The sequence below is a fragment of the Ictidomys tridecemlineatus genome, chromosome 11 (genome assembly GCF_052094955.1).
Source record: "Ictidomys tridecemlineatus isolate mIctTri1 chromosome 11, mIctTri1.hap1, whole genome shotgun sequence".
Taxonomy (NCBI): Eukaryota; Metazoa; Chordata; class Mammalia; order Rodentia; family Sciuridae; genus Ictidomys; species Ictidomys tridecemlineatus.
In genome coordinates this window covers 126,549,079-126,577,065 of record NC_135487.1, presented here as the reverse complement: position 1 = coordinate 126,577,065, position 27,987 = coordinate 126,549,079, and the positions used below count along the sequence as shown (strand labels likewise).

Below are 27,987 nucleotides of genomic sequence, written 5' to 3'. Positions count from 1 at the left end.
CTCAGGTGTAGAGCCCTAACCTCTTGGGTTTGGTATCCAGAACTGTGCCCATACACACACACACACACAGTTGGAGAGGGTGAGACAAACTAGGATCCTTCATCTTTCAGTCTCTGCAGAACCTCAGTGTCCCTGATCCTATCCCCAGAAGGAAGTTGGGAAGGCCACTACGAGGGGAAGATGCTTCCTCTTCCCGCCCCTCCAGGTTGGCTCTGAGGGGCTGGACTCCCCTTTTCCCTCGGCCCTTCCGCTTCTTGGGCTGATTCTCCGAGCCTAGTACCAGTCAGTGCCAGTTGGCAGCTCTTACCGGAGACTGAGGTGGCACGAATATGGGAGAGGGGGAGAGAGTGGGCAGGGGCCCAAGGGGAACAGAGACCCAGAAGTAAGAGGTTGTCATCAGAACTGGGTGGCCGGCTGAGGGTTTCATGGGACGAGGGACAGCCTAGGCGGGGGATCCTGGGGGTTTCCAGGGGAAGTGGGTAGGTGCCAGGCCCCCCACCCTCTGGCCCCTGGAAAATCCTGTCCTCTTCCCCACCACCTACTTTCCTCTCCAGTCACCCCTTAAGCCGCCCCTGGCTAATTCTTCTTGGTCTCTTTAAGAGCTGCCTGGGAACTGGGACACCAGAGGGGGCTGGCAGGCATCCCCCTCCCCTCCCCTGCCGGTCCTGGCTCCGCCCCCTGCCCCCAAAGAGATTCGGCTGGAAGACTTGGACGCCTGGGTTAGGGTCTGCACTCCTGGGCTGGGGGTAAGGCTGGAAAGTGGCGGAGGAGGGGAGCGGGTTCTCTGGGGTGGGCTGCAGGGTTGGGACCAGATTCCTGGGCGATGGACCTGGGTATCTAGGTGCCAGCTTCAGTGGGTAACATAGGGGGTGGCCCTCTGGCCTCGGCTGGGGGGAAGGGCAGTGGCAGAGAACTTGAGGGGCAAATCCTAAAGGGCAGGAGCCCGGGCCTAGTCAGCCTCACTCTCCTGTTTCATTATCCCCACGACCCTCATTTGCTCAGCTGCACCAGCCATTTCCTGCCCCTCCCACAGTCAGACACAGCGGATCACCTGGTCCTTCCCAAAGGTGGGGAAACCGAGGCTAGGAAACCAGAGGAAATGAGCTGTGTCCAGCAGCGGGGAAACGGAGCCGGCAGAGAGCTACGGAAAGCCCGCTCCACCGCAGAGATCCGGGAACAGCAGACCTGGCACCCAGGTCAACCGGCAGGTTCCCCATGGCAGCCACCAGGCAGGACCAAATCCCTGCTCTCTCAGCAGGGACATCGAGTTCTTTTCTGGAAGTTTGGACTTCCGGAGGTCAAGGCCAGGAGAGACCCCCCTGAGGTCCAGCTGGGTAACCCAGAGAGAAGCGGAGCCAGGAGAGACCTGGAGACTCTCCTGGGACACTTCAGAAATGCAGCCCCTTCCAATTCTGCCTCGGAGGCTGGACCCCTTTCCCAGAAAGAGGAGACCATGGAGACAGGGCCCCAAGGACTTCCAATGAGGGGGTGGGGCTTTCTGCGTTCCCCCTTCCTCTTTCTGCTACAGTTTTCTTGAATTCCTTCCATCGTGATCCCAATAATTTTCCCCCTGTTAGCGCGTGTCCCTGTCCGGGGGGTGAGGATTCTGAAGCCCCCAGGCCTGGGTGCTGAATGGCAGAGAGGATGGAGTGCCGGGAAGGAAGCGTGGGCGGATGTGACAGTGACTCTGCTCAGAGGTCACTTCCACTTTCAGCACATGCCATGTCCTCCTCGCCCCACCCCAGGAGGAAAGCTCACCCACCACACAGCCTGCCTAGACCTAAGGGGGAACCAGAGCTGCTCTGTGAAGTCTCCGGCCCAGGGCAGCTGCAACATGCTCACTTCCTATTTCCTAAAAATACTATTAAGTCTGGAGAGAGCCAGGCTGGTCCCAGGTGGCAGGAAAGCCATCAGCCACCATTTTGCTTACATGAGCTAGAGAGGGCAGGTGCCCTGCCTGGGTTCACACAGCAAGTTAGAAGCAACCAGTTCCAGGATCCAGGGCAGAGGTGCCTTTTTCTCAGTCCTCCTGTATGCCGAGAGACCAGCCTAAAAGGGACTTTTTTCTCAACTCCTCACTTACCAGGGAAGAAGTTGAGGCCCTGCAGGGACAGATGGGGACTCTGGTAATAGGGGTGCTTAGGACCAGCACTGAGAGGGGACATAAAGACCCACCTAACCCTCTACCTACTGCTTAGATAAGAAGGGATTCCCAGGGAGCAGAAACCCAGGGAAACTGGCCATCAAGGGGAATGGTGGACACCAGCTGATGCCCGGAACCCAGCTGGGGAACATCTGCATAGTGGTGCCTGCCTGAAGGTGGGCCAGGGGCTGAGCAGGGATGGGGGCTGACGTCCCCCTCTCCTTGCCTCGCCCCCACATGGAGCCCCTCCTCCTCCACACATGTGGATCCAGGAACCACAGAAGGTGGGGCACAGTGGGATCAGGAGGAGGAGGAAGAATATGGGGAGATTCTAGTCCCTCCCACTTAGAGATGCGGTCGCCATGGTGACTAAGGACCAGTGAGGCGGGATGGGGTTGGGGATGGGGGTGGGGGTGTGGCAGGGACGAGGCGCCGGGAGTCGGAACGCCGGGCATTCCAGGGGGAGGGAAGCGGCATTCCCCAGCTCCAGGTAAGGGAGCCCGAGAGCTGAGCGACAGTCCTCAGGAGGAGGCGGGCCATTGTCTGGGGCTGGCGCTGCCCCGAGGAGGGGGCAGACGAGGGGTCGGGCCATTGTGTGCGATGCCGAGCGCAGTCTTCCAGCACGAGTCAGACTGAGCCAGGGACCCAGGAGGCTCTGGGTAAGGGGTTAGGAGGCACCGGCGGAGTGGGCGGCAGGAGGCTGGGTGGGAAGAGGCGGGAGGACGCCGGGGAACCCCCGGGTGCCCGCATACAGTAGGCACTCAGCGCACTTAAGTTGATCTGACTCGCTGGTGATCATAGAAAGAAGGCAGGCCCGGGAAGTGCTGTGGGTCTGAGGAAGGGGAGCCAGGAAGCAGATGTTCCCCAAGTCTGCGCTCTGTGGAGGGCTGCCCCTGAGGCTGGGGGGGTGGGGGGATCCGAACCTACCAGGTCATCGGTGAGACCTGACTCCAGGAGCCCTCCCCTCAGTGAGGCGCCCCTGCTCTGCAGGGAGACCTGGGGGTTGGTCGAAGTTCCCAGGTAGCTGGGGTAGGGTGGGAAGCAATCCCTCCGTCTCCCCTCCCGCCTCTGCTCTGGGCAGTGAAGCCTGGCAGGAAAGGGCTATGGTCGCCTGTGGTCTAAGGCTGTGGAGGAGGAGTCTGGGGAGGAGCCGGACCCTGGCAGGCGTGGTGGGGGGGTTGAACTCGGCATTGTCACGCTGGGGGTCCCCAGGTGGGGCTGTAGGCCTTGTGAAGCAATAAGGGGGGAAGCCCTAGATTGGGGCCATGGATATGGTATCGCCCCTACAGCTTGTCCCCTGAACACCTAACCCACTGCCACCCCACCTGACCTGCTGCCCCAGAGTGCTTCCCCTCTCCGGCCTCAGTTTCCTCATTTGTACAGGGAGGGTGGAGGTGGGGACCTGCTGGCTCTGAGCTTCCTGTGGGCAGGACCTGCTGCATGATTTGTGCAGCCAAATGTGTGCGAAGTGAAAATGTGGGTCCCCTGTTCAGAAATCACTAAGACTTTCAAAACAGCACCCGGCCAGGCGTGGGCCCTTCTGAGCCAGGGACGGATGACTGTGCTGGTCATGCATCCCTGACGCTGGCCTTGGCCGTGGGCTCTGCCGGCTGCAACCTGTGAGACTTTGAATCTGACTTCAGAGGCTCCGCGGTGGGAGGGGTGCGCTGCTGGGGACAGAGTGCCCCTCCTTCCCACTGGGCTCTCTGCCAGAACTAGACCCTTGTGAAGGCCCTTGTGAAGGCCGGGGGTGATGGTGGGGAGGCAAGGAGGTGTGCTGGCCTCTCTTTAGGCAGGTTTCTGTTCTCTCTGAATCGGGAATCACCCCGGAGATACTGTGTTTTAGCTGAGATAGAGCTTGCTATCTCCCACCCCCCACACTTACCTTCTCCTTCCCAGGGGCTCTGAACTGAATTTCCTTGGGGGGAGGGGGATGAGGGGGGAGGGGGTGGATTGAGGGAGCAGGGCTCCAGGGAGACGGTAAAGCTAAGGAATTAGCAGCTTCTGAATGAAGTAGAGCTGAATTTAACTTGGCTTCTAGTTATGTCCTCCTTGGTCCTCACTTTTCGTCTCTCTAAAATGGGATTGTGTTAGATTGTTGGTGATGTGCGCCTGGCATGCACGAGCCCGTGGGTTTGATCTCCAGAACTGCAAAATAAATAAATAAAACAAAGTAAAAAATAAAAATAAAATGGGATTGTGACCAGGCGTGGGGGTGCTCATCTGTAACCTAGCAACTCTGGAAGCCGAGGCAGGAAGATTGCAAGTTCAAGGCCAGCCTGGGCAACTTAGTGAGACCCTGCCTCAAAAAAAAAAAAAAAAAAAAAAGTGCTGGATATATAGCTCAGTAGTAAAGCAGCCCTGGATTCAGTCCCCAGTACTGCAAGAATAAATAAGTAGAATAAAATGGGAGATTCAGTCCCCAGTACTGCAAGAATAAATAAGTAGAATAAAATGGGATTGTGGTGGCAGGGACCTGCTGAAATTGCTGGCAGGACCCAGAAGTCAACAGTACCACTCTCCAAGTGGGATGGAGGGCTGGGGAGAGGAGGTCTGGTTTGAAGGGGAATCCTGGGTCTTGCAAGGAGGAAGTAGTACAGGGTATTGAGTCTTCCACCGCCAGAGAGGCGGGAATAAGGCACCAGACGGGGAGGAGTGTGGCTGGGAGGAGTGTGGCACTGGAACTCCCGCCTCTGGTTCCCCATCGGATCTCCTCCTGGTGACCCAGATAAGCTAATCTGCTCAAATGGAGAAGGCCTTGGGGCAGGTTGGCTTCCCAAATCTGAGCTGGGGGGGTCAAGGAGCCTTTGCAAATGCGGTCAGGAGAATGGAAGTTTCCTTTGATTGTGAGAGCCTGGCAGAGATCTGGCAATCAGCCTCCAAGAGACTTTGCAGGAGTCTTATGCAAGTCTGACAGAAAGGATGGGTCAGGAGGGGTCTGTGTGAAACCAAGCCCCAGGGAACTGAGAGATGATGGGAGCAGGAAGAGAAGAAAGATGGCCAAGTGGGGTCTGACAGGGAATTTTAAGGAGTAGTGGGCCATATCCCCGTCCTTGTCGACTGGCGCTGTGGCAAGAGGGATGGGAGTTAAACTACAGGAAGGACTTCCTGGTAGTGAGGAATGTGCACTTAAGGTGGAGGTGGGTTTTTTATTGGAGTTGGATTGGCCGTGGGACATCTGTGCTCTTTAACCTGTAGTCAGCTGACCTGGCTGAGTGGGCAGGAGCCTCCTCACTTTATAGGCCACAGTGCCTCATTAACCCTGCATTATGAGGTCCCCCTGGAGTCTTTACGGAGGAATGAACAGCCACCATTAGGGGCTGGGTGCCTCAGAAGCGTATTTCATTAAACATGAGCTCAGACGGGAAATTTCCTGGGCTTCCCACTGGCCCAGTGCTTCCCGAGAATGATGCCGATTACATTACAGGAGGGACTTCCTCACCAGAGTCGTGAATAAGAGCCTAATGCAATTGTTTTCATCTTTTAAAGATTGTGGGCTTGCTGGGCATTGGTGGTACACGCCTGTAATCCCAGAAACTCAGGAGGCTGAGGCAGGAGGATCTCAATTGCTAGGCAATTCTGGACAACTTAGCAAGACCCTATCTCAAAATGAAAAAGGGACTGGGGAGCCCAGCATGGTGGCACACGCCTGTAATCCCAGCAACTCAGGAAACTGAGGCAGGAGGATCATGAGTTCAAAGCCAGGCTCAGCAACTTAGTGAGGCCTAAGCAACTGAGCGAGACCCCCTGTCTCTAAAGAAAATATTTTAAAAGCGATGGGGATATGGCTTAGTTAGTGGTTAAGCATCCCTGGGTTCAAAACTGGTAACCCCCCCCCCCCAAAAAAAAAATGGACTGGGGATGTAGCTCAGTGGAAGAGTGCTCCTGTGTTCAATCAGGAATAAATAAATAGAATAAAAAATAGTGGCTCAACCAAAAGTGGGAGTTTGAAGGTCAGACTGCTATAGGGACTTCCCAGTGTGTAGGTGTGGTAAGGCCCCCACCGTACGGGTAAGTGAAAAGAGGAATATGAAAGACCATGACACCACGTCTCCTATCTGAGAAATCTTGGGCAGGAGAAACCACAGCTGGGCTGGTTAGACTGGCTGGATAGAGAGGCAGGAGAATCACTGAAGTGACCCAGAAGGGCCTTTTCAACTTTCTGGATAGATTGAGGCAAGAGGCGGGCAGGCGGGAGGGAGGGAGGGAGAGAGGTGTGTCTCCTGGGAGGCTGGGAGGTTTTCTTTTTCCCCTCCCAACCCACTGACTTCCGCCCAAGCCAGGATCTGTCACAACTCGAGGTGGAAATTCTGGTTTCCCTGGCCAGGACTCCTGCGCTGGCTGGCTTTGGGACGATGGGTGCCTGGAGGACCGTGCTCCCATTGCAGCCCGGCTGAGCCTTCTCTCCCCTGCCTCGGGGGCCTGCGAACCTCCTCCTTCTTTCTCTGAGTCTGCCACTGGGGGTCCCCGCTGTGGCTGGTCCAAGGGGATGTGAGGTGAGAGGGGCGACCGGGGTCAGTGATCTTGGGGGAGTGTGCAGCAGAGCCCCAGGGAGGCCCCAACAGGGGCAGAGAGACAAGACAGAAAGGGGACAGCTGCAGAGGCTGGGACGACACCGCCACCCAGGCCTCCCCTCAGGAAATACTGGTAGCCAAGCTGGCTGATGGACTGGCATCACCTCCCTGGAGATGAGGGCCAGGTGGGCCTCGGAGTCAGAGACCCTGAGCCCCCTGGCGCTGGGGGAGCGGTGAGAGCAGGCCGACTCAGATGGGGTGCCTGCCGGGGTCCCGGGTGAGTACGGGGCACGGAGTGTCAGCAGATCTAGAGGTGATGGGAGAGTCCAGTCCAAAGAATCTATATTTTGAGTATAGGAACTTGCTCCCCAGAAAGTCCCCTGCCTAGGGCAAGCAATGATTTGGAGAGGGGAAGACTAGGAAGAAAAGACACAAAGACTTCCCCGAGAATAAGGTCAGAATTGTGGAAGCAGCCAGGCGAGGTGGCCCATGCCTGTAATCCCAGCAGCTCAGGAGGCTGAGGCAGGAGGATCAAGAGTTCAAAGCCAGTAGTGAGCAATTTAGTGAGGCCCTAAGCAACTCAGTGAGACCCTTTCTCTAGATTATATATGTGTGTGTGTGTGTGTGTGTGTGTGTGTGTGTGTACAATATATAATTATTTTTTTAAGGGCTGGGCATGTGGCTCAGTGGTTAAGCACCCCTGGGTTCAATGCCTGGTGCCAAAAAAAAAAAAAAAAAAAAATTAGAGCAGGGCTACAGGTGGGAAGGACCAGGGTGGAGAGTGCCAGGGCCCCTACCTTGGGGGCAAGCTAAGCCGCAAGCTGAGTGCGATGGAAGCGAGACGAGACTGAGGCCATTTCAGATGGGGAACTGTGCCCTCCCCTGTACCCTCCCCGCCGCCCCCCCCCACACACACACTATACACACTTCTGCTGCCTGGGGCCCTGCGATTGGTCCTCAGTGAGGATGTGGTAAGAACTGGTCATCCAGAAAGTGCCCTGGTGCCTGTTTCTTCAGAGCCATCTGGTGATAGCTTCTGGCTGAGCATGGCCCTCCCAGCCCTGGGCCTGGACCCCTGGAGCCTCCTGGGTCTCTTCTTCTTTCAACTGCTGTTGCTGCTGCTGTCGCCGCTGACTGCAGAGAGTGGTGGGCAGGGACCTATGCCCAGGGTCAAATACTATGCAGGTAAGTGTCAGATGGGGAACACGAACTGGGGGGAGAGGAGGAAGGGGAGAGGGGGGAAATAGATATGAAGAAACAGGGTGCCAGGCAAGTGTTAGGCAACCACCGTGTGTGTGTGTGTGTGTGTGTGTGTGTGTGTGTGTGTGTGTGTTGAACCTGAGCCTTGTGCATGCTAGAAGAGCACTTCTGCCACTGAGCTACATCCCCAGCCCAAGAAACAGAGAGGCAGAGGACCTGGGTGAAAGAGAGACAGTCAGAAATAGAAATTAAAACTGAGAAGCCGGGGCTGGGATGTGGCTCAAGCGGTAGCGCGCTCGCCTAGCATGCGTGCGGCCCGGGTTCGATCCTCAGCAGCACCACATACCAACAAAGATGTTGTGTCCGCCGAGAACTAAGAAAAAATAAATAAATGTTAAAATTCTCTCTCTCTCTCTCTCTCTCTCTGTCCCCCTCTCTCACTTTCTCTTTAAAAAAAAAAAAAAAAAAAACTGAGAAGCCACCTACCTGAGCTACAGATTCAGGGAACGGGCGAGAGGGGTCCCAGGTTCTCCAGGGCACCGCCTCTTTCATTTCAGCAAAGTGGGTGATTTCTTTTTTCCTTCCTTAAATGTCACCTTAAATCTGGGGCACCTTAAATCCCTAACTGCTTTCACGCCCCCAAGTGCCCCAAAGTCGAGGCCCATGCTGGAGGATCATCTGCAGATCTGGTGACCCAGGGCATACCAGGCGCAGGTAACCGGTGGAGATCACGCTGGACCATTCCTTGTCCATAGACACCAGGAGTGTCAGCACTGGGAAGTGGCCCCTGGGCCCCTGCAGGCACAGCTCGGCTGGTTTTCTACTGAGGCAGTGGAGATGCTGGTTCTTTTATCTCTAGAGAGAGGGTTCAGGGAAAGACATGGCCCCTGTAGGACTCCTAGGGACAGGTCTCCCGGGCACAGCTGTGACTTTCACATCTTTCTGGGGCCACCTGGTAAAGGAAATGTAGTTGCCTGTTTTTGTTGTTGATCTGGCCCTGGGACTTGAACCCAGGGGTGTTTTACCACAAAGTCACATCCCCACCCTTTTTTAATTTTTTATTTTGAGGCAGGGTCTCACTAAGCTGCTTAGGTCTTGCTCAGTTGCTGAGGCTGGCTTTGAACTTGCAATCCTCCTGCCTCCGCCTCCTGAGTCTCTGGGATTACGGGCGCGTGGGACACTGTGCCTGACTTTAGTGCCACCGATGGAGAGGCCTCCTCTGGGTAGCCCTTCTCTCACGGAGCTCAGCCTCAGAGCAGGTTGGGGAGTAGAATGAGCAGACACTGGTGATGGTCAGTTTGGTAACTGAGGGGTGTGCACGGTTCTGGGGGAGGCCTGGGCTTCCTGAGGCCAGCCCTTTTAGGACCTTCCCCACTTTCTTCTCCAACTTCCCTTAGTTGTCAGATACCCTGAGCCTGCAAAGGTAACAGGAGCCAGGCAGCCCTCTCGTGCTAAGATGTGTGTTGAGAGAGGAATCGAAGAACTCCTTTCCCCCTAGCTGATGGGCTCATGGGACACACACACACACACACACACACACACACTCACACACACACACCACCACCACCAGCACCATTACCACCACCATCATGCTATACTGGGGCAATGTACAGGACCTAAATGAGCCTCCCACAAACGGATGACATTGAGGTGTGGCCACCCAGACCTCAGAAGGGGAGAAAACATGTCTCCTCTCTGTACAATTTCTGGTGGTGGAAATTTCCTGTCATAGAGGAGGGGAAGGAGGTGGGTTAGTGGTGGAGGTGTCAAGAGAGACTCTTCCCCCCTCCCTCGACACTGTCCTGTCTGTCCCTCCTTTTCCTGTTCGTGGCTGGAAACACCTTTCTACCTGTCCCTTGGACTGCTGAGCCCCTCCCAGTGGGGATCAAGGTGCCATTCCCAGGCTGTCATTACACTGTCCCTGGCAGCTTCTCTCTGCTGTGGACTCCACATGCAAAGCCCCCGTGACTGCCAGCAGGGTGGAGCCGGGGCTGCAGGTGGAGAGGACTGGGTTCAGCTCCGAGGCTGGACGTGCTCGGCTCCCAAGGTCCCTCTCCCAGACCTTCTGCTGCTCTTGCCAACCTTGACCTTGTCCTGCCTTTGTCTTGGGAGTCGGCTGCTGCCCATCAATTTCTGCTCACTGTCTCCTTCTCACCGACAGGGGATGGACGCCGGGCACTGAGCTTCTTCCACAAGAAGGGCCTCCAGGACTTTGACACTCTGCTCCTGAGTGGTGATGAGAACACTCTCTATGTGGGAGCTCGAGAGGCCATTCTGGCCTTGAATATCGAGGATCCAGGAGTTCCGAAGCTGAGGAACATGGTGAGGATGTTGGGGGTGCGCTGGGTGGGTGCCCGCAGCTGCCCGGCACTGGGGCTGCCCGCGGATGAATAATACCCCAATGGCCATTAGTGCCATCAGCAGTAAGCAGCCATTCTTGTTTTATATCTTGACAGTATAACCGACAGGAAATGTTATTGTGACCTCATTTATTATCACAAATATTGGTTGAATGATATCAACTGTTAAAATGGCTGGTCTGGAAATCATTGACATAGAAGATAAACATTGACTCAAATCATATCAATAATTTGATATCCACCCACGGAAGCTTCAGGGAGGGAGAGAGGAACAGGAAGGAAGGAAGAGAGGGTGTTAGCAATCACTGGTCAATTCCATGGTGTAGTCTGAGTGTGGCCTGTCGACCACTTGCATCTATGTGATGCTGGCAAAAAACACCAATTTTCTGAGGTGTGTCCCAGGAACAGATGCTTTAACAATGGCTCCGGGAAATGTGTGACCTGACAACTGTTGCTGTGTATATGATGCTTTGCACTGGGTGTTTATGTAGACTACCTGGGGTGTCCATCCGCACACAGCCTGTGACATTGACCAAGATCACTTAGTAAGGGCTAGAGCCTCCATGGGAACTCAGGTTTGTCTGATTTCTTAGGCAATGTCCTGCCATGGACCTGGGTCCTGGCGAATATTAGTATCAACAGGTTAATAGCCCTGATCACAAATAGATGTTGTTATGGTCCATTAGCATGTGATTAACCACCATGCCTACTGGCGGTCTCATGCCAGACCTGAGAAGGGGATGGCAGGGCACAGAAGAGCTAAAGACCCCATTTCCCTTGGTCTCCCCTTCCCAACTCTCTATTTCAGATACCTTGGCCGGCCAGTGACAAAAAGAAGAGTGAATGTGCCTTTAAGAAGAGTAACGAGGTAAGTAGAGGTGGGGACATGGTGGCTCTGGGTAGAGAACCCCGGTATCCCTAAGGCCATCATGGGATGACCTTAGATGGAAGTGAGCCTCTGGGGGTCCAGGAGTTTGGGGAAAGGGTCTGGAGGTCTGATTCTCTGTCTCCCCCAGACGCAGTGTTTCAACTTCATCCGTGTCCTGGTCTCTTTCAACGCCACGCACCTCTACGCCTGTGGCACCTTTGCCTTCAGCCCAGCTTGCACCTTCATTGTGAGTCAGCTGACACCCAGCACACAGGCCCCCGAACGTCACTTCTCACACCTACCCCAGCCTGTCCTCTGTAGCTCTGGAAAACTCTGGTCCCTTAGGACCCTCGTGAGCTTCCTGGCCCCAGACAAATTCCCCTGTTGGTCCCTCTCCCTTCCTCCTCATGCCCCTCATTTCCCAGATGTGAGACCCTGGCATTCTGGGCCCCCAGCCTCTCTCCCCCTCTAGGGACTCCAAGATTCCAACCTGATACCCATCTCAGACAAGGTCATGGAAGGGAAAGGCCAAAGCCCCTTTGACCCTGCTCACAAGAACACAGCTGTCTTAGTGGGTGAGTGTCAGGCCTCCTGGTCCATCCCAACATCAGCCTTTTCTAGTCACTGTAAAATATGGAATATGACAGAGAGGTGATCCAGGAGCCTCAGAACCCAAGATTTAGAGGAGAATCAGGCGTCTCAACCACCAACTCCTACTGGAACTGCCATAAGGAGATGGAGGGAGACAGGGAGATGTGGAGAGAAAAGAAGCGAGACACCTGGGAAGGGTGTCAGGCAGAGAAGAGAACTGGGTTCAGTCATTGTTCAACAAATGTGTACGTGTGCAGACATCTCCTCTGGTGGGCCAGACATGGGGCTGGGTATTAAAGCGGTTACAAAGAAGAAATCATGGCCCGATGCCTTCCCAGACACAAACCATTGCAGTCTTCCCACTCTGACTTCCCGGAGGAGGTGCCTTTGACTTCTGAGCAGGGCTTAAAAGATCTCAGGTAGAGGGACACGGAAGGTGCTCCGGGAAGAGAAAGGGAGGACCCAAGGTGTGCAAGCAGAAAGTGCAGTCACCCTCTGAGATCAGTGAATGCAAGTGGTTCAGCTGGTATGTGAGGGAGTAAGCAGAGAAAGGCTGGAAGAGTGCCCAAACACAAAAGGTGACTCTGGTTATTTCCTGTGGAAAGGGGCACCTAAAAAACGTGTCTGGTGTGCGCATGCCGGGTGTGGGTGTGTGTTAGCTGGGTTTGGGGGCTCTGCAGGAAGATGTAGGAAGAATAAAGGGGCCAAGTTGGCCCCCGTCATAGGCAGGGCAGGGCACCCTCCGTCTGCTAAGTTCTCCTCTCCTCCCCATCCTCCGGCCCTAGATGGGATGCTCTATTCTGGCACGATGAACAACTTCCTGGGCAGTGAGCCCATCCTGATGCGCACGCTGGGCTCGCAGCCGGTCCTCAAGACTGACACCTTCCTCCGCTGGCTGCACCGTAAGGATCTGACTTCCAGCCAGCATGGGTCTGGCCCCTTTCCGAGTCTGGGACCATGCACTGAGTGTTAATTCAGTGCACACTATGCGTGCATACTAAGAGTAGGTGCATTACTCTTAGGCACGGGGGGTGGGGGTGTTTCGCAGGGAAGAAGACAAACCTGCAGTTCTCATGAGGTTTTCATCTTATGTAGATAAATTAAACAGGCAGCGCGCATGCACGCACGCACCATCCCAAGCTGTGGGATCTGAGGCAGCCCGTGTCATGGACCCCAGAACCAACCCAAGGGCTTTCACCAAGGGAGGTAACCCCGGCCATCAAGGTGCTCACCCCTAATCCCATTCCCCCCGCCCCCCGCAGCGGACGCCTCCTTCGTGGCAGCCATCCCTTCGACTGAGGTCGTCTACTTCTTCTTTGAGGAGACAGCCAGCGAGTTCGAATTCTTTGAGAAGCTCCACACCTCCCGGGTGGCTAGAGTCTGCAAGGTCTGCTGCCTGGGCGGGAGGCGGGTCTGTCCGCGGGGGAGCCAATGGGGAGGTAGCAGAGGCGGGGCGGAGTTCCGGAGGCCCAATGGGAGGGCTGGTGGGCGGGGCCGAGGCGCCCCCTGACGGCTTGCGCTCCCGCAGAATGACGTGGGCGGTGAAAAGCTGCTGCAGAAGAAATGGACCACTTTCCTGAAGGCCCAGCTGCTCTGCACCCAACCAGGGCAGCTGCCCTTCAACGTCATCCGCCACGCGGTTCTACTGCCCGCCGATTCTCCCTCCGTTCCCCACATCTACGCAGTCTTCACCTCCCAGTGGTGAGCCGGAGGGCGGGAATACCTGGGCTAGGAGAACATCTGTGGCCAGGGCTCCCTGGCTCTCGGAAAGGAGACAGGAACCGATGTGCAATGCACTTTGCATAGAAAGGCATTTTGGTTGTCACGGCCTCCCAGGAATTCCACTCATGTCCTTCACATAGATGGGAAAAGTAAAGCTCAGAGAGGCTCCAACTAGTTTATATTCTAACTGGCTCTGAAAAACAAACATGTTAAAATCAATAAAATAGACAAGAAAATAGGAAGAAATGGGAGAATACAAGACGCTAAATGAAAATTTAGGCTGGGCCCAGTGGCACCCGTCTTTAATCCCAGCGGCTGGGGAGGCCGAGACAGGAGGATCTCCAGTTCAAAGCCAGCCTCAGTAGTGGTGAGGGGCTAAGGAACTTAGTAAGACGCTGTCTCTAAAGAAAATACAAAAAAGGCTGGGGATGTGGCTCAGTGATCCAGTGCCCCTGAGTTCAATCTCAGGTACTCCCCCGCCCCCAAATGCATGTGGATTAAATAAATTGTTAAATACATTAAAGTAAAATGATTTAAAAATATAAATAAATAAATAAATAAACAGAAAGAGAAAGGAAAAAAGAAGAAGAAGCTGTAGCAGCTAGAGTTAAGGCCAGTACATTACAAATGCTTTCCATAAGACATTGTATAGTCCATAGCTGTCAATCACAAATTTATCTCTGAGATTCCTAACGGCCAGGGCAAAAGAGGGAAACACCATCAATATTATTAGAGAAAAATAAAAGTCTTTGCTTAGAGGCTGAGAACTGTTAACTGATTTTTCCAAAGTCTTTCAGCCAGGTCAGCCCCCCACAGTGTTTAGTGGGGTCAGACAACCACACTAGGGACACTGTGTTAAATACCAGAGTTATCTGGTGTAAACAGGGTCTGGTATCCATGAGATCTAAGCTAAGGACTTGGTGTGTACCATGGTCAGGTTAAGATAGAAAGAGAGAGCTGGGTGTGGTGGCAGGTGCCTGTAATCCCAGTGACTCGGGATGCTAAGGCAGGAGGATTGCAAGTTTTTGAGGCCGGCCTCAGCAATTAAAGTTGCCCTAAGCAACTGGCAAGACCCTGTCTCAAAATTAAAAAATTAAAAACATAAAAGAGGGCTGGGGATGTAACTCTGAGGTAAAGTAGACTAAATCCTCAGTAGAGAGAGAGAAAGAGAGAGAGAGAGAGAGAGAGAGAGAGAGAGAGAAAGAGAATCTTCTGTCTCCATAGACTACAAATGAAGGGATAAAAATACTCAAAATACTCTGATAGTCAGGCTGTAGTAGATTCTCCGAGAACCAAGAATCCCAGGGACCCAAAGAAGAGAGAGCTTCATGGGGAGCCCTGATTTTCCCAAGGTCTGGAGCTGCTTGTTCTGCCTTTCCTATGGGGATAGCCAGCCTAGCAAGATAGGCAGGAGCCACCCCAGGGACTGTGCCCCAATTAATTCTCATTAAGCATAATCACATTTCAGATTCTAAGATGGGCCTAGAGCCAGGCTGTGGGCTAGACGCAGGGAACTCCACGGGGCTCTCCCAACCCTTATCGCCATTGCAAGGGGAAGAAGAGGCAGTTGGAGGTTTGCCCAGTGCTTCATGCTCATGCCACCCTCTCCCTGAGGGTGGGCCAGGGCTGGAGGGGTTGCTGATTTGTACAGCAGAGAAAACCACAGATAGTATCTAACCTCTCTGGCTGTCTTCAGGCAGGTCGGCGGGACCAGGAGTTCAGCAGTGTGTGCCTTCTCTCTCGTGGATATTGAGAACGTCTTTAAGGGGAAGTACAAGGAGTTAAACAAAGAAACTTCACGCTGGACTACTTATAGTGACAGTGAGATCACCCCCCGCCCAGGCAGCGTGAGTAAATTCTACCCCTGAGCAAAGCCCCTACAAAGAGGCATGGATATAATGTGTGTGCAGAAGCAACTGTCCTGCCGTGGGAAGTGCCCAGTCACTTAGTTACCTACCAGTCCTGTCTGGAGCTGGGTGGGTTTCTTACAAATGCTGACGTTGGCTCATTTATATTCTACCTAGCCCAGCTGCCCGTACCCCACAGGTGTCCGATGCCATCCTACATCCAGCACAGTTGCTAGGCACCTCCTCTCCAAGACTAAGTGCACACCAAATATCTGGATATTAAGGCAGATATATGGGCTGTGTGTCAGACTGGCTTGGGCATCTTCACCTGCATTTCTTATGTGATTTTCTTTAAAATCAGAGTTATATATAACTAATTTAAAAAGTCAAAAGGATCTACAGAATTGGTTCCAAAAAACAGCCCTATCTGGGCATGGTGGCACATGCCTATAATCCTAGCTGCTGGGGAGGCTGATACAGGAGGATGACAAGTTGAAGGCCAGCCTGGGTAATTTTGTGAGACCTGGGAAACTTACTACATGGCTCAACTGTGAGAAATAGCATGCATAATATAATATTAGTCTACCAGGCACAGTGGTGCATGCCTGTATTCCCAGCAGCTCAGGAGGCTGAGGCAGGAGGATCTTGAGTTCAAAGCCAGCCTCAGCAACATAGCAAGGTCCTAAGCAACTTAGCAAGTTCCTATCTCTGAATAAAAAATAAAAAGTGCTAAGGATATGACTTAGTGGTTAAGCACCCCTGGGTTAAATCCTTGGAGTGTGCACACACACAGACAATATATATAAGTGTGTGTGTATATACACACACATATATATAACATAAAAAATAATATATATGTAACATAAAATGATTATTTTTGCCTTTTTGCATAAATTTTGATTCTCCTGAGGTTAGTAATTATCTTTTTTAAACTAAATTATTTATTTATTCTAATTTGTTATATATGACGGCAGAATGCAATTCAATTTATATTACACATATGGAGCACAATTTTTCAAGTCTCTGGTTGTACATAAAGTACTTTTACACCATTCATGTCTTCTTACACGTACTTAGGGTAATGATGTCCATCTCATTCCACCGTCTTTCCTACCCCCATGCCCCCCCCCTTCTCCTGCCTCCCCTCTGCCCTATCGAAAGTTCCTCCATTCCTCCCATGCTCCCCCCCATCCCCATTATGAATCATTATCCTCATATCAAAGAAAACATTCAGCCTTTGGTTTTTTTGGGATTGGCTTACTTCACTTAGCATAATATTCTCCAAATCCATCCATTTACCTGCAAATGCCATTATTTTGTTCTCTTTTAATGCTGAGTAATATTCCATTGTGTATATACACCACAGTTTCCCTATCCACTCATCTACTGAAGGGCATGCAAATTGGGGCAGCCAATCTGGAAACACTATGGAGTTTCCTTGGAAAACTGGGAATGGAATCACCACTTGACCCAGCTATCCCACTCCTCAGTTTTATACCCAAAGGACTTAAAAACAGCACACTACAGGGACACAGCCACATCAATGTTGATAGCAGCACAATTCACAACAGCTAAACTGTGGAATAATTATCTCATTTTTTTTTTTCCTGCTTGTATTGTTTTCTAAATTCTTATCTCTCCTTCAACCTCAGACTCCTTCTGAATTATCTGAATATCTCTGAAGACAGACCTGTTAGCTAGTTAGCAGCTTCATGTTCCTGGAGAGCTTCACATCTACCCCTGTCTAGACAGGTGCCCCTTTGCAATCCTGGAGTCCCCCTTTGTCATCATCCTGGGGATTCCCTGGGCATCTTCCTGACACATACTGTGACTGTGTTTTTTGCATTCCGTGGCTTCCTCTTTTTTTTTTTTTTTTTTTGTACCAGAGATTGAACAACCAGGGCCACTTTACCACGGAGCCACATTCCCAGTCCTATTTATTTATTTATTTATTTATAATTTTAAGACAGGGTCTCACTCAGTTGTGGAGGGTCTCTCTGAATTGCTGAAACTGGTCTTGCACTTGCAATCTGCCTGCCACCGCCTCCCCAGTTGTTGGGATTATGGGCATGTACCACCACACCCCCCTAAATTAAATGTTGTTAAAGAGGAGGCCCTGGGTTTAATCTCTCACACTGAAAAAAAAAATTCTACTGAACTATTTCTCCTCCTTCCTTCCTGTCATCTTTCTTTCTCTTTTCTTTCTTTCTTTTTCTTTTTCTTTTTTTTTTTTTTTTTTTTTTTGAGATGGGGTTTGTTCTGATGCTCAGAGGCTGGCCTCAGAATTCTAGACTCCAATGATCCTCCAGCCTCAAGCCTCCCAGTGGCTAGGACTACAGGTGCACACCACCACATCCACAGTGTAGATATGGATATTTCCTTTCCATTTTCTCTTGAATTTATTTGTTTGTCTTAGAGTTTTCCACAGTCTGGATCTTGATTGCATCTGGTGTAGTTTAAGTATTTCTTGTAAATTGTTCAGTGGTTGAATCTAGAGATTTAATCAGATTCAGGTTTGATTTTAAAAAAAATCATAACCACAGCTATTTTATTTTTTTATGCGTTTTTTTGTTTGTTTGTTTGTTTGTTTTTTGTTTTTTTTGTGGTCCTGGGGATTGAACTCAGGGCCTTAACATGCAAGGCAAGCACTATACCAACTGACCTATATCCCCAGCTTTGATTTTTGTGGGCAAGATTGCTACATTGTGGTTGTTTGTACTTCCTTCTGGCTACATGCAAAGTCTAGCTGCCCAGTGAAGTAAAGATTCCTCTTTTGCAGAATTCTATTCTTGCCTTCTGAATGTTCTTTTCTAAACTTTTTGCATTTTTTTAAAAAATATTTTTGAGTTGTCAGTGGACCTTTATTTTATTTATTTTTAATGTGGTGCTAAGAATCAAACCCACTGCCTCACACATGCTAGGTAAGTGCTCTGCCACTGAGCCACAGCCCCAGCCCTTCTAAATATTCTATCTCTACTCACTTTTCTTAGGATAGTAATGATAGTTTTCTGTGATATTTTCTTCTCCCTGAATCATTTCTGTTTCCTCTTAGGTGTTTCTTTGTTCTTTCCTCCACCCCTTTGTTTGGTTTCTTTCTTTCATGTTTGTAGCTTTACTTAGAAGTCTGGTCGTCCTTGAGATCTACTCTGCATATGTGTTTTGGTACTGGGGGGTTGAAACAAGAGGCACTTTGCCACTGAGTCACATCCTCAGTTCTTTTTATTTTTTTTTTAATTTTATGTTTTTTATTTTATTTTATATTTTATTTTGAGATTGCTGAGGCTGGCCTTAAACTTGTCATCCTCCTGCTTTGGCCTCCCTAATTGCTGGTGTTACAGGAGTATACCACCATGCCTGGCTGTTCTGTCTGCTTCTTAAACTGACTTTCAAATATTCTTTTTTTATTTATTCTCCCTTTAACTTCACTTCCAGAGGTAGCTCGGTCCATAATGTACACACTTTAGGAATTCTATCTTTTAAATCAGATGGTTTAGGGGGTCCCCCTAGGGGTACCTGAAGAAGGTTCTTCTCTCTCCCGTAAATCATAAGTCGTTTGTTCATTTGCTTAACAGCGTCTAAAATGTGAATGTTGTTTGCTTTCATTCCTTTTCTCTCCACACCACTCTGCTGTAGGTTTATGACTTTAAAAAGAAATCCCTCCAGGTACAGTAGCACATGCCTGTAATCCCAGAGGCTGGGGAGGCTGAGGTAGGAGGATTGTGAGTTCCAGACCAGCCTCGGCAATTTAGTGAGGCCCTAACCAACTAAGAGAGACCCTGTCTCTAAATAAAATATTAAAAAAGGCTAGAGGTGTGGCTCAGTGGTTAAGCATCCCTGAGTTCCATCCCTGGTACAAAAACCAAACAAACAAATAAACAAAAAAGAAATCCCTTTGGGCTGGGTTTGATGGTGCATACCTGTAATTCCAGCAATTTGAGAGGCAGAGGCAGGAGGATTGCAAGTTTGAGGCCAGCCTTGGCAATTTAGCAAGATCTTGTCTCAAAATAAAAAGGGCTATGGTACAGTGCCCCTGGGTTCAATCCCCAATTCTGAAAAAAAAAAAAAATCCCTTTGGGAGGGGGTGAAAGTAGGCGTGTGTGTTCTAACCGGCATCAAAATGGGATGTAGATGCTATTACCTCACTTTACAGATGAGGAAGTTGAAGTTCAGAGAGGTGAAATAACTCACCTAAGTCTCCAGTGGTAGGTGACAGAGTTTGGGCTGTCATCGAGAGATGCTCTTGGTTGTGGAAAACAAGGATCCTGACTGATGATCAGGATAAAGGTGTCCCAGAGCCCCAGCATGCCTGTGTTGGCGGGGCCTTTCAAGAACAGCTGGTCCTACCCCCTCATTTATGGGTGAGAAAAAGGAGGCTCAGATGGAGAAGGGACTCTCCCAGAGTCATGCATCAAGTTCATGCAAAACTGTGATGAGAAACACTGCGTGCCACACCACCCCTTCCTGTGATGTCCCCCATGCAGTCACCGACTCAGCAAACACTTCCTGAGCACCTCATGCCAGGTCCTGTACTGTACCTGGGGCTAGAGACATGGGCAAAACATGGTCATGGCCTGCAAGAAGTCTCTCCTGCTTCCTGCTGACTGCCAGGCATCTCTGATGCAGGTGCGAGGAGGACAGCAGTAACTGCTAACCTTTCCTATGTACTGGGCATTGAACCCAAAGGGGCTTAATCACTGAGCCACATCCTCAGCCCTTTTAATTTATTTTATTTTTGGCAGGGTACTTGGGGATTGAACTCAGGGGCACTCAACCACTGAGCCATATCCCCGGCTCTATTTTGTATTTTTTTATTTAGAGACAGGGTCTCACTGAGTTGCTTAGTGCCTGGCTTTTGCTAAGGCTGGCTTTGAACTCTCGATCTTCCTGTCTCAGCCTCCCGAGCTGCTAGGATTACAGGTGTGCGCCACCGCCCCTGGCAGCCCTTTTTATTTTTATTTTTTATTGTTTTGGTACTGGGAATTGAGCTTATGGCCCCTTAACCACTGAGCCACATCCCCAGCCCTTTTTGTTCTTTATTTTGAGACAGGGTCTCGCTAAGTTGCTTAGGGCCTTGCTAAATTATGGAGGCTGGCCTGGAACTTGCGATCCCCCTGCCTCAGTTTGCCGAGTTGCTGGGATTACAGGCATGTGCCACTGCGGCCGGCAGCAGTTAACCTTTCTTGAGGACTTACCGCCTGCCAAGCACTGTTTTGATTATTTATATTAGTGCATTTCATCCTCACGGGGGGCCTGTGAGGTGGGTATTGGCGACATGCCCAGTTCATCACTGAGGAACCTCAGGCATGCTGAGGCCAGGACTCAAAGCCAGGCAGCTCCAGAATCTGAGCTTTAACCACCCTCCTAAGATAAGAGAAGGCAAGGGGAGGGAGGGGAGGGAAGGGGCAATGGATGGGCTGAAGAGACGGGCCAACCAATCTGACCTGCCTCCTTCCTCCATCAGTGCTCCGTGGGTCCCTCCTCTGATAAAGTCTTGACCTTCATGAAGGACCATTTCCTGATGGATAAGCAGGTAGTGGGCACGCCCCTGCTGGTGAAGTCTGGCGTGGAGTACACACAGCTCGCCGTGGAGACAGCCCCGGGCCTTGATGGGCACGATCATCTGGTCATGTACCTGGGTACCTGTGAGTAAGGGGCTCGGGGCACTTCCTAGAGCAGGGGCGAAGGAGGGAGGACCTTTCAGTCCAGTCACTCACTTAGGGTTTTACAGATGTTCAGTGCACCTGGCGCTCTGCTGGTCTCCAGTACTCTGTTCTGGAAATCCAGTAGGGGAACAAGACAATCCAGTCCCTACTCTTTCTGTGCTTTCGGTTTTCGAGGGGACACAGGGAGGTCTTTGATGGTGCTAGCGAGAGCTGCTTGATTTGTGGGGAAAGCCGAGTTAGAGGGTGAAGAGTGAGTGTGTAGAGGAGAATCGGAAACAGTGTATAGAGATCACTCCTTTTTTCTTTTCTTTCTTTCTTTTTTATTTTATTTTATTTTTTTTTAGTGCTGGGGACTGAACTCAGGGTCTTGTGCGTGCTAGGTAAGCACTCAACCACTGAGCTACACACTGTCCCTGAAAGAGACCTGAGATCACTCGTTCAGCTGGGAGAGTAGCTCAGTGGTGAAGTGTTTGTGTAGCATGCATGAGCCTCTGGGTTGGATCCCCAGCACCGCCTGTTGTCAGGCTTCTTTTTTCTTAGAGATGCGAAAGATGAAAAGAATCCAAGAGGGGCTGGGACTCAGGGGTAGAGCGCTTGCCTAGCATGTGTGAGGCATTGGGTTTGATTCTCAGCAATGCATATAAATAAATAAAATAAAGGGAAAAATATAAAGAATCAAGGAGACCGGGTGATGGTAAAAAGAGAGTAAAAGATGGTAAAAAGGCAGGCGCTGGGCATGGTGCCCCACGCCTGTAATCCCAATGGTTTGGTGGGAGCTGAGGCAGGAGGATCACAAGTTCCAGGCCAGCCTGGGCAACTTACTGAAATCCTGTCTCAAAATAAAAAATAAAAAAGGGCTGAGGATAAAGCTCAGTTGGTAGAGTGCTTCCTTTGCATGCACAAGGCCCTGGGTTCAATCCCCAGCAGAACACACATAAAACAATAATAATAAAATAAAAGGGCTGAGATATAGCTCAGTGATAGAGCACCCCGGGTTCATTCCCCAGTATCACAAAACAAAACAAAACATCAGACACAAATCTGTGTCCTTACAGAGTAGGCAAAGACAGACAATAAGCATCCAGAGTAAGTAAATCACATAATATCATAGTATGTTAGTTATGACATTAGAAAACCCAGTAGAGCGTTGTAAGGAGGAATCAGGAATACCAGTAGAGGTTGCAATTAAAGAAAGATATTTTAGGCTCCTCCCCATAGTGTGCCAGGCTCTCTTACAGTTGCTGTGGAGGATTATGTTGTTAAGGGACATTCTGCTCACCGGTACTCCAAGCTTTGAAAAAACTACACTATGCAAAGAACTTGTATCAAGATCAGGACTGAGGGCTGGTGATATAGCCCAGTTGGTAGAGTACTTGCCTTGCACAGACAAGGCCCTGGGTTCAATCCCCAGTGCCACACACATACACACACACACACACAAAAAAAAACAAGATCAGGACTGAAATACATGAAATCAATGTGGGTGATTTGGCTCGAGAAGTTTGATCACCGGATATCATGGAGTCTGGCAAGATGGCTTCTCCCACGAACATTACAGAAAGACACAGAGATGATGGCACAAATCGTGAAGGATATGGGGATTGCAGAACATAAGCCAAGAGTTATAAATCAGATGTTGGGATTTGCCTTCTGATATGTGGCCCCAATTCTAGATGATGCTAAAATTTATCCCCGCCATGCTAAGAAGCTACTGTGGATGAGATGGTGAGCGATTGGCAATCTGGCGTGGAGCTGACCAGTCTTCACCTTTCCTCCCCCGAGAGATTTTTTTTTTATTAGATATTGCAAGGCAAAGAAATCAGATTCCTTTGCCATTGATCAAGCCATATTCAGATCCTAGATTGTCTCCTGATAGGTATTGCTCAACAGCTACAAAGTATAGGCTCACGTTTTTACAAAAAAAAAAAAAAAGCATGTACTTCTGTGGGAAGAATAACAGTTCCGTGGTTAAGTGTTGGTTCAGTTACTAGCAGACCAAGGACTCCCACACTGGGCACACCAACCCTACAAACCATGTTGTCCCATGTCTGTTTCAGCCAAGTAGGGACTCCAACGTCTCCATCAGGGCACGGGTTTACGAACAGAAGCCTCAATTCCTGCAGCATCAGCAGTTCAGAATGTTGTGATTAATGAGGGATTCATCGTTAATTGGATAAAAAAAAATTTCTTTTTTAAAAATTTTGTTAGGGCTGGAGATGTGGCTCAAGTGGTAGCGCGCTCGCCTGGCATGCGTGCGGCCTGGGTTCGATCCTCAGCACCACATACCAACAAAGATGTTGTGTCCGCCGAGAACTAAAAAATAAATATTAAAAAATTCTCTCTCTCTCTCTCTCTCTCTCTCTCTCTCTCTCACTCTCTCTTTAAAAAAAAAAATTTTGTTAGCTGTTGACGAACCTTTATTTTATTGACTTATTTTTATGTGGTGCTGAGAGTTGAACCCAGTGCCTCCCGCTTATTAGGCAAGCGCTCTACCACTGAGCCACAGCCCAGCCCCCAAAACATTCTTATTATCACTAATATGGTATCATCACAAAATACTGCCAATGAATCATCAAATGCATCAAAAAGAAAACGTGAAGATGACAATAATGATGATGATGATGATGACCACTATTACAACAACCACTATGATAATTTGTAATCTGGCTTTGATGCATGTAATACTTTTTTTTGGGGGGGTGGATACCAGGGATTGAACTCAGGGGCACTCGACCACTGAGCCACATCCCCAGTCCTGTTTTGCATTTTATTTAAAGACAGGGTCTCGATGAGTTGCTTAGCACCTCGCTGTGGCTGAGGCTGGCTTTGAACTTGCCATCCTCCGGCCTCAGTCTCCCGAGCCGCTGGGATTACAGGTGTGCACTCCCACACCTGGCCTGCACACTTGGTCTCAAACCCATTGTACGGAAATTAAAGAAGCACAATGGAAGTTTTCAAGTTGTATTTGGAAAACTTAAGTAGTATTTAATGAGTAAATAGTAGTTACTGTTCTTCTCCATTGAAATGCTGGATTTTCTTTAATAGGACCTGTAATGGTTTTCATCAGCCTTTATATTTAAAAAATAAAATTGTTCATTGATTTGTTTTAAAAAGACATTTTAGGGCTGGGGATGTGGCTCAAGCGGTAGTGCGCTCGCCTGGCATGCGTGTGGCCCGGGTTCGATCCTCAGCACCACATACCAACAAAGATGTTGTGTCCGCCGAGAACTAAAAAATGAATATTAAAAATTCTCTCTCTCTCTCTCTCTCTCTCTCTCCTCTCTCACTCTCTCTTTAAAAATAAATAAATAAATAAATAAAAGACATTTTATTATGTTTTATAATATATATTAATTATATATGTATATATAAAATATATATGATATATATTTTAATATATGTGTGTGTATATACACACACACATATACCTACGTATATTAGAGACAGGTCTCTACGTTTCCTGATTAGGTTGCAGGTTTTGATGTGTTGCTTTTCTTTTTTGTACTGGGAGTTGAACTCAGAGTTTCCCGCTTGCTAGGCAAGTAGGTTGCAATTTTGTTTTTTTAATATTTATTTTTTAGTTGGACACAATGTCTTTATTTACTTATTTTTGTATGATGCTGAGGATGGAACCCAGGGCCTCGCACATGCTAGGAGAGCTCTCTACCGCTGAGCCACAACCCCAGCCCATGGTTGCAGTTTTGTAAAAGGTGGTCAGGGCCTCACCAAGGCGCCCAAGTAGAGACATTTGATGCATGTGATGGAGGCCAGTGATGTCATTTTCAACAGGGCCGTCAGCTGCCCACTGCGCATGTCTTTGGAGAAAGCGGGCAGCTGGGTTTCTCCAGCAATAGAGTTTTCAGGCAGTTGCAAAGGAAAGGGAGCAGCCCAAGGCTCTAAGTCATTTACAAGAGCCCTCCACCTGTGGGCCTGGGGGACAGTGAGTGGCCTGGCTGACCCACCCGGTGCACCCTGCACTTCAGGAGTGTTTGGCAGCTGGGGAGGCCACCCGAGGCTGAGAGGGTTCGAGAGCCAGGGGAGAAGCTTCCAGCTCTGTTTATCCACAGCCACAGGGTCTCTGCACAAGGCTGTGGTGAGTGGGGATGGTGATGCCTACCTGGTCGAGGAAATCCAGCTGTTCCCTGACCCCGAACCTGTTCGTAACCTGCAGCTGGCCCCCACCCAGGTGAGAAGGGACCTGATCCTCAAATGGCCATCCAGTAGGGCTGGCCTTGGGGGCTGGGTGGGGCTGGCCCCTGGGCCTGGGTTGTCTCGACCCTCTTCATCTCTATTCCAGGGTGCACTGTTTGCGGGCTCCTCGGGAGGTGTCTGGAGGGTGCCCCGAGCCAACTGCAGTGTCTACGAGAGCTGTGTGGACTGTGTTCTTGCCCGAGACCCCCACTGTGCCTGGGACCCTGAGTCTCAAATCTGCCGCCTTCTCTCTGCCCCCAACCTGTGAGTGCCAGTCCTGGAAGGTGGCTGAGACGGCCCCCCGAGACCTTTGGACCCTGCTTCTGCTTTGCTCTGCCCTCTCCTGGGGCCACTGACACATCACTCCCAGAGGCCAGGGAGCCTCTGTGGGTTCCTAGGACAGCGTGTGGCCAGGGGTTCCGAAGCTCTCTAGCTCTCCCAGCTTCTGCATCCTCCCCTCCGTTCTCTGACCCCCCTTCTGCCACCCTGCACTTCCCTCCCTTCCTTTTCCTGTTCCTTAATTTTTTTGGGGGGAACGGGGGTGGGGTGGGGCGCTTCACCACTGACCTACATCCCCAGTCCCTCCCCTTTTTTGGTACTGGGGATTGAACCCAGGGCTGCTTAATCCCTGAGTGACATCCTCAACCCTTTTAATTTTTTTTTTTATTTTGAGATGGTCTCACTCAGTTGGTTACGGCCTTACTGAGTTCCTGAGGTTGGCCTCAAACTTGTGATCCTCCCGCCTCAGCCTCCTGAGTGGCTGGGATTGCAGGTGTGCACCACACGCCTGGCTTTCTGTACCCATGTTTGTCTGTCTCGATGGATGACTTTTTCGTGCTTTGCTCCTTCAGGAATTCCTGGAAGCAGGACATGGAGCGTGGAAACCCAGGGTGGGCGTGTGCCAATGGCCCCATGGGCAGGAGTCACCGGCCTCAGAGCCGCCCCCAGATCAGTGAGTGTGGGACCAGGGAGGCTCAAAGGCTCTGGAGGCCGGCTGAGTGGGGTGGGCGTTTCTGCTCCACGCCTGACTTGAGACCTGAGCTCCGGGGTGGGGACCCATCTGGGTCCTGGCTGGAGGAGGAACAGCGGGAATTCTGAGCTGGAGACAACTGGGATCCCGGTTGGGATGGAAGTCGGTTTTGGTGTCAGAGTTGTGGTTCGAGGGACTGGAAGTTAGTGTGGGGTCCAGGCTGAAGACAGACCGGGGGTGACACTGAGCTGGGAGCTGGTACAGAAGCTGGCGATGAGGTGGGGTCTCGGTGGAGGTGAAGGACTCTCCCGTCTTCCTTCTTCCCCGATTCCTTAATAGCTGTGGCTTTCCTTGTCTTCCAGTTAAAGAGGTCCTGGCTGTCCCCAACTCCATCCTGGAGCTCCCCTGCCCCCACCTGTCAGCACTGGCCTCCTACCACTGGAGTCACAGCCAGGCGGCCCTCCCAGAAGCCTCTTCTGCCGTCTATAACGGCTCCCTCTTGCTGTTGCCCCGGGATGGAGTCGGGGGCCTGTACCAGTGCGTGGCCACCGAGAACGGCTTCTCATACCCCGTGGTCTCCTACTGGGTGGACAGCGAGGAGCAGGCCCTGGCCCTGGACCCTGAACTGGCCGGCATCCCCCGGGAGCGCGTGGAGGTCCCCCTGACCAGGGTCGGTGGTGGGGCTGCCGTGGCCGTCCAGCGCTCCTACTGGCCCCACTTCCTCGTGGTCACCGTCCTGCTGGCCCTAGTGCTCTCGGGCGCCCTGATTGTCCTCCTCGCCTCCCCGCTGGGGGCACTCCGGGCTCGGGGCAAGGTCCAGGGCTGTGGGAGCCCGCCCCCTGGGGAGAAGGCCCCCCTGAGCAGGGAGCAGTGTCTCCAGCCCCACAAGGACTGCAGGACCTCCGTCAGTGACACGGACGCTGACAGCCGACTGGGCACGGAGGTGGCTTAAACTCTGGGCCCAGGCAAGAGCCCTTGCTGAGCAGAGCTGGCTCCTGGCCGTGCTGCCTGGGACCCTGCGCAGGGCAGCCCCGACTGGGGAGTAGCACAAGTGACTGTCCTCCTTCCATGACTGGAGCTTGTCTTGCCTCGCTGAGCCGCCCACGGCACCCTGCGGAGCCCCACGCAGGCCTCCCTAGGGGACTCCCTTCCACCAAGCACAGAGGCTCTGTCGGGGGAGGCTGCCCCCAGGCCTGCACCACAACAGGGGGACCTGGAGAGGACCCTGCAGTTCTGGCCACTCCAGGGACCCTCCAGAAACTTACTGAGATATGGAAACCCCGACTGCTCCAGGACCCCCGTATTGACCACCGGACACCCCAATGACCGTGACTGGACCTGGTCCTGGAAACTCCACCTTGAATGCAGCTGCCACCTCGGACACCAGCCTCCCTCCTCCCGGGGGTCTCCAGGATTCTGCAGGGAGCTTCCCACTCCTGCTCCCCTTATCAACCACACACCACTGACTCTAGGAAGTCTTTCCTAAAGTCTGACCATCTTCCCTCTTGCTTCCGTTGGGGGCAGATTGTATTCTTTCTGCCCGACTAGAAGGGCAGGGGTAATCTGAGCCTTGTTCACTTCTTTACCCTTGCTGGTCCCTTGTCCTCTGTCCTCACCCCTTCCCTGTGTTTTGAGGTTCTGAACAATGCTTGTCACAGACAGATTATTTTTTATTAAAAAGACAAAGCTCGTGACTGGTGCTGGTTTGGGGGGGAGCAGGGTGTTCCCAGAGGACAGCCGGGATATGCAGCGTGAGGCCTGAGAACACAGGGCGGACCCACCACTGGGTTTGTGGGATGACTCCGGAAGACCTCTGCTGCCTGCCAGAGCCCTCTCCTGCACACTGGGGTTGCTGGGAGCACCCTGAACCTTTCCCGCAGCACCCACCGGCCTCGGCTTGTGCCTGCTAGACAGTGAC

General features: G+C 51.4%; 1 protein-coding gene and 1 pseudogene across 6 annotated transcripts; both read left to right on the top strand.

Annotated features, from left to right (window-relative positions):
* Positions 1-637: 637 nt before the first annotated feature.
* Sema4a (semaphorin 4A) lies at positions 638-27,763 on the top strand. Of its 6 annotated transcripts, XM_078027386.1 has the most exons (16): positions 672-746; positions 6,427-6,639; positions 7,675-7,842; positions 10,019-10,179; positions 11,026-11,085; positions 11,234-11,332; positions 11,558-11,660; positions 12,462-12,578; positions 12,939-13,063; positions 13,205-13,377; positions 15,095-15,245; positions 20,707-20,887; positions 24,976-25,094; positions 25,206-25,363; positions 25,951-26,051; positions 26,432-27,763. In XM_078027386.1, exons 3-16 carry the CDS (start codon positions 7,704-7,706, stop codon positions 27,019-27,021), a joined length of 2,277 nt encoding a protein of 758 aa, XP_077883512.1. In that variant the 5' UTR covers positions 672-746; positions 6,427-6,639; positions 7,675-7,703; the 3' UTR covers positions 27,022-27,763. The 6 variants fall into 6 exon arrangements, with proteins under 6 accessions (XP_005331434.1, XP_077883512.1, XP_021586213.1 ...); XM_005331377.5 differs by lacking the exon at positions 6,427-6,639 and having other exon boundaries at positions 638-746; XM_021730538.3 differs by lacking the exons at positions 672-746; positions 6,427-6,639 and adding an exon at positions 2,553-2,633.
* On the top strand, positions 20,894-24,969 carry LOC144368474 (transcription initiation factor TFIID subunit 9-like; annotated as a pseudogene).
* Positions 27,764-27,987: the final 224 nt, after the last annotated feature.

What these genes read in the sequence shown, in the direction of transcription:
- Sema4a (XM_005331377.5), top strand. Translation starts at nt 7,704, where the DNA reads ATGGCCCTCCCAGCCCTGGGCCTGGACCCCTGGAGCCTCCTGGGTCTC. An exon ending in TTCCGAAGCTGAGGAACATG is followed by an intron (nt 10,180 to 11,025) that starts GTGAGGATGTTG and finishes TCTCTATTTCAG; the next exon opens with ATACCTTGGCCGGCCAGTGA. An exon ending in GGGTGGCTAGAGTCTGCAAG is followed by an intron (nt 13,064 to 13,204) that starts GTCTGCTGCCTG and finishes GCGCTCCCGCAG; the next exon opens with AATGACGTGGGCGGTGAAAA.